This window comes from Oryx dammah, unplaced genomic scaffold, assembly GCF_014754425.2.
Source record: "Oryx dammah isolate SB20612 unplaced genomic scaffold, SCBI_Odam_1.1 HiC_scaffold_15, whole genome shotgun sequence".
Taxonomy (NCBI): Eukaryota; Metazoa; Chordata; class Mammalia; order Artiodactyla; family Bovidae; genus Oryx; species Oryx dammah.
The window spans coordinates 26,579,489-26,589,464 of NW_024070199.1; the positions used below are offsets into that span (position 1 = coordinate 26,579,489).

Consider the following 9,976-nt stretch of genomic DNA (forward strand, 5'->3'; position numbering starts at 1 on the left):
TACTGCATGTAAAATAATGAAACACTGCCAGAATCATAGAGTCTGACAAGTATTTGCTCTCCTTCTGCTCATTCATATTCACCAGTATGTATCACCTGAACCTGTCTCCCACTTGCCTCTTGAACAATTCTGTTTTATGTCTATTTATGTACCTCAAGTTAAAGTGCCCCAAACTGCATGCAACATTTACTTGTAATTCTCAATGCTGCTCCTCCTCTGGGCATTATTTTCTAAGCTTTTTTCACCCCTATGCAACAAGCTAAATTCATAAACTAAATGTAAACATATTCTTCTCACTCAACTTTATCCAACCTCCAGTACCAGAGAGCATATCTCTTTGAAACCCAGGTCTGGCCTTCCCTCTCAGTTACATTGATTTGATAAGCTTCTTGTCTAAAGTTTAAACTACTCTAATAGGAATAGGCTACCCACTCCAGTATTCTTGGGTTTCCCTGGTGGCTCAGACGGTAAAGAATCTGCCTGCAAAGTGGGAGACCTGTGTTTGATCCCTGGGCTGGGAAGATCCCCTGGAGAAGGAAATGGCAACCCATTCCAATATTCTTGCCTGGAGAATCCCCATGGACAGAGGAGCCTGGTGGGCTAGAGTCCATGAAGTCGCAGAGTCGAACACAACACAACTGAATAACTAAACACACAATAGTTTCCTGTGTGAGTTCCTGTGGAATCTTTTTTACCTCACTCTCATCACACACACATACACACCCACACTCTCTTTATTGCAATATAGTTATAACTAAAATTTTAGGTAAATATTGGCAGTTAACATTATTAAGACAATTTTAAACACTATTTACAGAAGTACATCAAATATAATTATTGCTTTCATTTGATTTGTTGTTTTCCTTGAAGGGAATATTTTTAGATGCTTTCATTTGCTTAATATAGATTTCTCTGATTTATCCCTTTTGTACAGATCTCTTTTCAGTATATTCAGCTGTAGCTATATGATGTTAGCTGCTGTTCTTAAAATGTTGCCTTCCTTAAGAAGTCTTTCTGAGAAATTCATGATCCACTCAAGTGTTGATAGACTATCCTCTTACTTTAGTGAAAATCTAACATCTTGAGATCCCTGTTCACCATCTTTCTGAGGATTCTCTTCACCTCTTATGTATGTTAGATCCTCTGTTTTCTGCATCCCATATTTTCCTGTTTCTTGGTTTCTTCATTTTTTTAATGAACTTTATTTTTTAGGACAGTTTTAGATTTATAGAAAAAAATGAGAAAATAGTACATAGAATTCCCATATACTGAAAACTATTTCCCCCATTATTAACATTAACATCTTACAATGTGTTACAATTAGCAAGCCAGTGTTGTTATGTTATCATTAGCTAAAGTCCATACTATACACAGATTTCCTTACTATTTACTTAATGTCCTTTTTCAGTTCCAGGATCTCATCAAAGTTACGTTACATTTAGTTGGTATGCCTCTTTAGACTCCTCTTGACTATGTCAATGTTTTCCTCATTTTTGATAGCACAAATGCTCCATTAATTTCCTTACAAAGGGTGCATGGAATGCAAACTTTAGAGACACTGCATTTCTGAAATTTCTTTAATTTTGGCTTCCTATTTTTTTCATAGCTTAGTAAGGTATGAAATTCTAGTTTAAATGTAACTTTTTCTCAGCATTTTGAAGCCATTGAACCCCTGTGTTTATTTGGAATGCATTGAATTTCTAGATCTGTTTTGGGGGAAATGGAAATAAATGTTAACAACATCAGATCTTCCAATCCACAAACGTGGTGTATCTCTCTTTATTTTTAAATTTTTTATTTCTCAGATCAAGGTTCTGAAGTTTTCAGTTTAGAGGTTTGCACATCTGTCATTAAATTTATTCCTAAATAATTTTAGTTTTATGCTATTGTAAATGGTATTTTTATTAATTTCATTTTCCAAATATTTGTTGGTAGCATTTAGAAATGCAGTCAACTTATGTTTAATGACCTTATATCTTGAAATCTTGGTACATCTGCTTATTCTAATATTTTTATTTTGTGGATTTTCTACATTAGTAATCATATTTTCTAAGAATAATGCTAATTTATCTTCTTTTTCAGCCTGATATCATTTTATTTTCTTTTAATGTCTAATTTCACTAACTAAGCTCTTCACCAAATATAGAGAAAAAAGGACATTCTTTGCTTGTTTCCAATCTTACAGGGAAGGCTTTCAATTTATACCATTAATTATGTTAGATATTTTTATAAATTCCCTTTGCTAAATTGAGAGAATTCTTTTCTGTTCCTGTTTTTCTGAAATTTTTATGATGAATGGATATTTTTTATGTATGCTTTTTCAGTATCTTCTTATCTGATGATACTGTTTTCTCCTTATTCTGTTACTATTGTGAATTATATTGAATGGTTTTCAGAGGTATAACCAACCTTGATTTCTTGTGCTGAACCCCACTTAATTATAAAGCATTATCATTTTTATAGAACACTATATTAGATTAGTAATATTGTGTAAGTGATTTTTGCACTTATGTTTATGAGGAATATTGGTATATTTTCCTTGTAATTCTATGTCTTATTTGGATATCCAGGTTATGCTGCCTCGTAAAATATGTTTGAAAAAGTTTTCTCTTTATCTCTTTTCTGAAAGAATTTGCATGCACTTGGTATTATTTCTTCTTTTCATGTATGATAGAATTAACCTGTGAAGCCATTAGGCTTGTGAGCACAAGATGTGGGCACATGTGTGTGAAGGATTACTTACTAATTCAATTTTTTTAATAGATAAACTATTTTTCACATAATCTATTTTGACCTAGTAATTCTTTACATTCTTTTAGCTTTTCAATTTTATAAGGAAAAAGTCTGTATTTTGTATGACAGTATAGTTATTTCCAACAAGTTGTTTGGCTTGAATAAACTAGCCACCATATTTCCAGTAGCAGATCTAGTAATTTTCTGAATATTTACTTTTTCTGAAATAACACAAATGTAAATGATGAATGGGGTTTTAACAAACTAAAATGGAAACAGTATTTTTGAGTTCACTGAGGAGTGAACCCCCTCTCCCATGCCGTGTCATGCTAAGTCGCTTCAGTTGTATCCAACTTTGTGTGGCCCTGTGAACTGTAGCCCACCAGACTCCTCTGTCCATGGGATTCTCCAGGCAGGAATACTGGAGTGGATTGCCATTCCCTTCTCCAAGACACGTATCCATTCTCCCCCAAACTCTCCTATCATCCAGGCTGCCACATCTCTAAATCAATACAATATACCTTTTTAAAATATGCAGATATATTTAAAATAGTATTTTTGAGAAGACTTTCAGGAAACCAAAAAAAAAAAATAGCAAATGCCTAGACCTGCACCTCCCAATAATTCTGGTAAAAGCAATACAGAACAATAAGAACAAGTAAAACTCCATAAAAAACAATATTCACAGCATAATCCAAAAACAAAGAAAATGCTCACACTTCAAAATAACTGTAAATTAAGAAAGGAAAAGCAAATCCCAGGGAACAGTTTCTCTCACTTCTACAATGGAAGCTTCAAGCTTTTGCAATGATCAAGAGCAGGTGGTAAAAGCTGTTGGGAAGATGAAAGCGTTTTGGTTGTGGTGGATCTAATTTGATCCAAAGCCACAGTCAGAAAGAAAAAGTTCACACTAAATGTGAAAAGAAAAATGTGTCATGAAAGATCATAGTAAGATATACAGGAAGGGAATAGAAAGGATATGCAATCTGAAGTGTCACCTCTTGGTACCTCAAAAGAAGAAAAAATTAAAATTATGAAAATAATGTGTGTGGAGTAAAGAAATAAAAGACATATAACATAGCATAGACCTTTATGTCATAATGGTCTTAAAAATAGAAATCTTAAAGATTGAAACAAGGAAAAGAAGAAAAAGATGCAAAATCAAGCAAGGAGTGAGATTCTTGAATGGGTCTCTCTCCAATCACTTTGTGAGAACGATACTCTCTTGAAATCTCACCCAGAATTATGCAATTGAGGATGAGATCATTATCTTGGCATTGGTCATGTTTGAAAGATGCATCTCTTTTAACAGAATACTAAAATTAAAACTATGGATAGTGAACATCAGATAGTGAGTCTTTTCCTTTCTCTTTATTTCTTCTCCTCATTTTGGACTTTAAAAGCTGAAAATACCTGTTGGGTAATCTTGGGTAAAGGGCAATAATGTTCATGCCTGCCACATGTTGACATTGGAAGTTATCAAACCAGGTACCTATATAAGAATTACATAATTTCATGTGATCTGAGTATATGGTGGAAAATATAGACAGAACACTGTCTGACATAAATTGTTGTAGTTTCTTCTTCAATCCATCTGCCAGAGCAGTGGAAATAAAAACAAAAATAAACAAATGGGACCTACTTAAATTCAAAAACCTTTGCACAGTAGAGGAAAAATAAACAAAATGAAAAGACAACACAGAGATAGGGAGAAAATATTTGCAAATGATGTGACTGATAAGGGATTAGTCTCCAAAATTTACAAACAGCTTATGACTCTTAAAAACACCAAAACAAACAACCCAGTCAACAAAGGACAGAAGACCTGAATGGACATTTCTCCAAAGAAGACATAGGGAAGGCCAAGAGTCACATGGAAGGATGTTCAACATCAACTCATTATTGTTGTTGTTGTTGTTCAGTTGCTCAGCCATGTCCGACTTTTTGCGACTCGATGGACTGCAGCACACCAGGCTTCCCTATCCATCACCAACTTGTGGAGTTTGCTCAAACTCATGCCAATTGAGTCGGTGCTGCCATCCAACCATTTTGTCCTCTGTCGGCCCCTTCTCCTCCTGCTTTCAATCTTGCCTAGCATCAGGGTCTTTTCTAATGTGTCAGTTCTTCACATCAGGTGGCCAAAGTATTGGATATTCAGCTTCAGCATCAGCCTTTCCAATGAATATTCAGGATTGATCTATTTTAGGATTGACTGGTTTGATCTTGCAGTCCAAGGAACTCTGATGAGTCTTCTCCAACACCACAGTTCAAAAGCATCAATTCTTCATTTCTCACCCTTCTTTATAGTCCAACTCTCACATCCATACATGCCTACTAGAAAAACCATAGCTCTGACTATAGAGATCTTTGTTGGCAAAGTAATGTCTCTGCTTTGTAATATGCTGTCTCAGTTGGTCATAGCTTTTCTTCCAAGGAGCAAGCATCTTTTAATTTCATGGCTGCAGTCACCATCTGCAGTGATTTCAGAGCCCCCCAAAATAAAGTCTGTCACTGTTTACATTGTTTTGCCATCTATTTGCAAAGAAGTGATGGGACCAGATGCCATGATCTTTTTTTGAATGTTGAGTTTTAAGCCAACTTTTTTAACTCTCCTCTTTCACCTTCATCAAGAGGCTCGTTAGTTCCTCTTGGCTTTCTGCCATAAGTGTGGTATCAGCTACATATCTGAGGTTATTGGTATTTCTCCCAGCTACTTTGATTCCAGCTTGTGCTTCATGCAGCCCAGCATTTAGCATGATGTACTCTGCATAGAAGTTAAAAAAGCAGGGTGACTATTCAGCCTTGATGTACTCCTTTCCCACTTTGTAACCAGTCTGTTGTTCCATGTCTGGTTCTAACTGTTGCTTCTTGACCTGCATGCAGTTTTCTCAGGAGGCAGGTGAGATGGTCTGGTATTCCCATCTCTTTAAGAATTTTCCATAGTTTGTTATGATCCACACAGTCAAAGGCTTTAGCATAGTCAATGAAGCAGAAGTAGATGTTTTTCTGATATTCTCTTGCTTTATCTGTGATCCAACAGACATTGGCAATTGATCTCTGGTTCCTCTGCCTTTTCTAAATTCAGCTTGAACATCTGGGAGTTTTGGTTCACATACTGTTGAAGCCTAGCTTGGAGAATTTTGAGCATCACTTTGCTAGCATGTGAAATGAGTGCAGTTGTGTGGTAGTCTGAACATTCTTCAGCTCTGCCTTTCTTTGGGATTGGAATGAAAACTGACCTTTTCCTGTCCTGTGGCCACTTCTGAGTTTTACAAATTTGCTTTCATATTGAGTGCAGCACTTCAACATCATCATCTTTTAGGATTTGAAATAGCTCAGTTGGAATTTCATCACCTCCAATAGCTTTGTTTCTAGTGATGCTTCTTAAGACCCACTTGACTTCAAATCAAAACTACAATGAGATCACCTCACACCAGTCAGAATGGCCATCATCAAAAAGGCTACAAACAATAAATGCTAGAGAGGGTGTGGAGAGAAGAGAACTCTCCTACACTGTTGGAAGGAATGTAAATTGGTACAACCACTATGAAGAACAATATGGAAGTTCCATAAGAAACTAAACATAGGTATACCATATAATTCAGCAATCCCACTCCTGGGCACATATCCAGAGAAAAACATAGTTTTTGAAATGATACATATGCCCCAGTGTTCATTGCAGCACAGTTTATGGTAGCCAAGACATGGAAGCAACTTCAATGTCCATTGACAGAGGAATGAGTCAAGAAGATGTGATACATATATGCAATAAAATATTGCTCAGCCATAAAGAAGAATGAAATAATGCCATTTGCAGCAACATCAATGGACCTGAAGATTATCATATTAAGTAAAGTAAGCCAGACAGAAAAAGACAGATATCATATGATACTGCTTATAGGCAGAATCTAAAAACAAATGATACATACAAACTTACTTACAAAATGGAAAGAACCTCATAGACTTAGAGAATGAACTTATGGTTACCAGGAAGGAAGGGCTGGAAGGAGCGACAGATTGGAAGCTTGGGGCTGACATTTACACACTGCTACATTTAAAATAGATAACCAACAAGGACCTACTGTATAGCACAGGGAGTTCTGCTCACTAATCTGTAATAACCTGAATGGGAAAAGAATTCTAAAAAGAACAGATGCATGTATATGTATAACTGAATCACTCTGCTATACACCTGAAACTAACATTGTTAGTCAACTATACTTTATCTTTGGAGGAAAAGATGGAGAGGACCAGATACTTTTTACTTGATATATGTCTCAATCATCTGTGGTTTCAAAAATAAGCACATATTACTTTATAATTAAGGCATCAGTAAAAGTAGTAAAAATTAATTTCAAGATGTTCCTGTGATACTGTTTCTCAAATGTATCTAAATAAATTTAAATATGTCTCAATTAAAATTTTTAAAAAGGATTTAGTGTTCCATTTACTGCCAGATTGAAGACAAGAGGGCCACATGATGATAAATGCAGGCAGCCTATGCAAATTGAGAGGGACCCGCAGCTGACAGTCAACAAGAAAATGAAGCTCTCAGTTCTGAAACCACAGAAATCAAGTTCTTCCAACAACCTGAATGAGTTTGGAAAAAAATTATCTGTAGAGTCGCCAGAAGAAAATAAAAAGCCCTGCCCATGCCCTGATTTTAGCCTGAGCAGAGAATCCAGCCATGCCACACCAGACTTCTAATTTATGGAATAACTGGGTATTTAAGTCACTATATTTATGGTAATTTATTATACATCAATAAATTCTTAATGTGAACTGATACTTGGAGAGGAACATTAAATCCCAAAGGTACCAATATCAACTTATTGATGAAGTTGGTAAACACAGGCTCAATAATTTTTTCCCTAAGGAGCCGGATCAAACTTTGATCCTAAATGAGGCTCATTTTCCAGCTTCCAAACAGCTTGCTGAGATCCACAGAGAATGAGATGCATTCACATTATCAGCCAGATGATGGTTTAGAGACAGAAAGTTGCATTTGCCTGGTCCTGAAGACATTATATGCAAATCCACAAACAGATGGGTGTTGCCTCCTCCATTGTCAGAACCTTTGTATCCTTCAGGCCAGGGAAAGGAAAAGAACACTTAAGGCCTAGGAGACCTCCAGGTAGAAGGAAATTGGACAGCAAGTCTTCTCTGTTCTGATGTTTTCATTCCCACCACTACAGCAGTGGAGAGGTGTGGGAAGCCACCTGCCCTTCTTAAACAATTCATTGTTATTTTGAGGTAAGATTGGATAAAGGGAATAGGTAGGAGAAATGCAGAATCATATGGGGACAGTCTCAGCATGTTCACTAAGTCTGGTGCTGACTTTCTAAAGGGTAAGAGGGAGAGACCCTGATGCAGGGAAAGACTGAAGACAAAAGGAGAAGAGGGTGGCAGAGAATGAGATGGTTAGATAATATCACCAACTCATTGGAGATGAATTTGAGCAAACTCCGGGATTTAGTCTTGGATAGAGGAGCCTAGTGTGCTGCCGACCATGAAGTCGCAAAGAGCCGGAGATGACTTGGCAGCTGAACAACAAACAAACAAAAAACAAAGGGAGAGAGTGAGTTGAGCAGTGAGCACAGTGGGTATCACACTGACTTCTTTGTCCAAGCTTCAGGAATTTCCATAGAAAGTGGTCCCAAGTACCACTCTGGACTCCTTTCCTCTCTTGTTGTATGGCTTTGGCCATCCTAGTCATATCTTCAAAATATTGTTTCTTTCTCTCTCCAACGTGAGCATTGCTTTAGGCCCCTGCTACTCAGGCAAGAGGAGGTCAGGAGTTGCAGCTGAGATTTGAAAACATGAAAAGACAGTTGTGAGAAGACAGTTGAAAGATAGGGAGTCATCACTCACTGTCCCAACAGTCACACTTGAGCCCCGGTGGAACAAGTCTTCAGCCTAGAAACAAAGGATCTGAATCCCTCCCTGATGTAACATTCTTTTCTCATTTCCTCACAGATCACACCACTGTCAATAATGGTTGTGGGAAATGATTCTTCAGTAACTGAGTTCATCCTGGTGGGATTTACAGACCTCACTCAACTCCAGTTACCCCTCTTCTTACTCTTCTTAATGAACTGTATGGTCACTGTGGTGGGGAATTTAAGCTTAATTAATCTGATATACCTGAATGCTCATCTCCATACTCCCATGTATTTCTTCATCTTCAATCTATCCTTCATAGATCTCTGCCACTCCTTGATCATTACCCCTAAACTGCTGATGAGCTTTGAGTCAGAGAACACCATCTCCTTTGAAGGATGTATGGCTCAACTGTTTTTTTTCTGTTTCTTTGTCCATTCTGAATGCTATGTGTTGACAGCCATGGCCTATGATCGCTATGTGGCCATCTGCAAGCCCCTTTGCTACACAGTCACTATGTTCCCTCAGGTCTGTTCTCTGCTCATGTTTGGTTCATATGCAATGGGATTTGCTGGTGCCATGGTCCATACAGGGGACATGGTTAGACTGTCCTTTTGTGATTCCAGCATCATCAATCATTACATGTGTGACATCTTCCCCCTCCTCCAGCTGTCCTGCAGCCACACTGATGCCAGTGAGCTAGTGGATTCCATTGTTGTGAGCACAGTTGTAATAATATCTAGCTTCATCATTTTTGTTTCTTATGCTTTGATCCTCTCCAATATCCTCCACATCTCATCAGCTCAGGGTTGGTCCAAAGCCTTCAGTACTTGTGGCTCCCACATAATAACTATTGCCCTCTTCTATGGTTCTGGGTTGTGCACACATCTCAAGACCGCTTCAGATGGTTCCATCAGCCAGCAGAAGTTCTTATCAGTATTTTATACCAATATAGTCCCCATGTTGAATCCCTTCATCTATAGTCTAAGGAATAAGGATGTCAGACTTGCAGTGAAGAAAACCCTGAAGAAAGTTGCAAACTAAGCATAACCAGGTGTGTGTGTGTGTGTACCCATGTTTTGTGTATGTGTGAATGTGTTTTTCCTTAATTTTCTTCAGAACAAGGTTTTTGCCTAAGATCCGTTTTTGCTCTCTAATCATGCCATTTAAACACACAAATATTATTGAGTCTCATGATTGTTCTCAGATCCGTGCTTACTCACTAAATGAGCTTTATCCTTAACAGTGGGCTCAGTTTGATTCCTCCTTATTTTTAGACCTCCTTGCACTTTGCCTTTCCATGTATTTTTCATATATCAGCATGAATGTGGAATGCTGACTGGTGAGGCCACCCCTCTTTATT

At 37.4% G+C, this 9,976-nt stretch overlaps 1 protein-coding gene across 1 annotated transcript; it reads left to right on the top strand.

Annotated features, from left to right (window-relative positions):
• Nucleotides 1-8,724: 8,724 nt before the first annotated feature.
• On the top strand, nt 8,725-9,657 carry LOC120874402 (olfactory receptor 143-like). The gene has a single exon (XM_040255772.1). The coding sequence runs from the start codon at nt 8,728-8,730 to the stop codon at nt 9,655-9,657; it is 930 nt and encodes a 309-aa protein (XP_040111706.1). The 5' UTR covers nt 8,725-8,727.
• Nucleotides 9,658-9,976: the final 319 nt, after the last annotated feature.

What these genes read in the sequence shown, in the direction of transcription:
- LOC120874402 (XM_040255772.1), top strand. Translation starts at nt 8,728, where the DNA reads ATGGTTGTGGGAAATGATTCTTCAGTAACTGAGTTCATCCTGGTGGGA.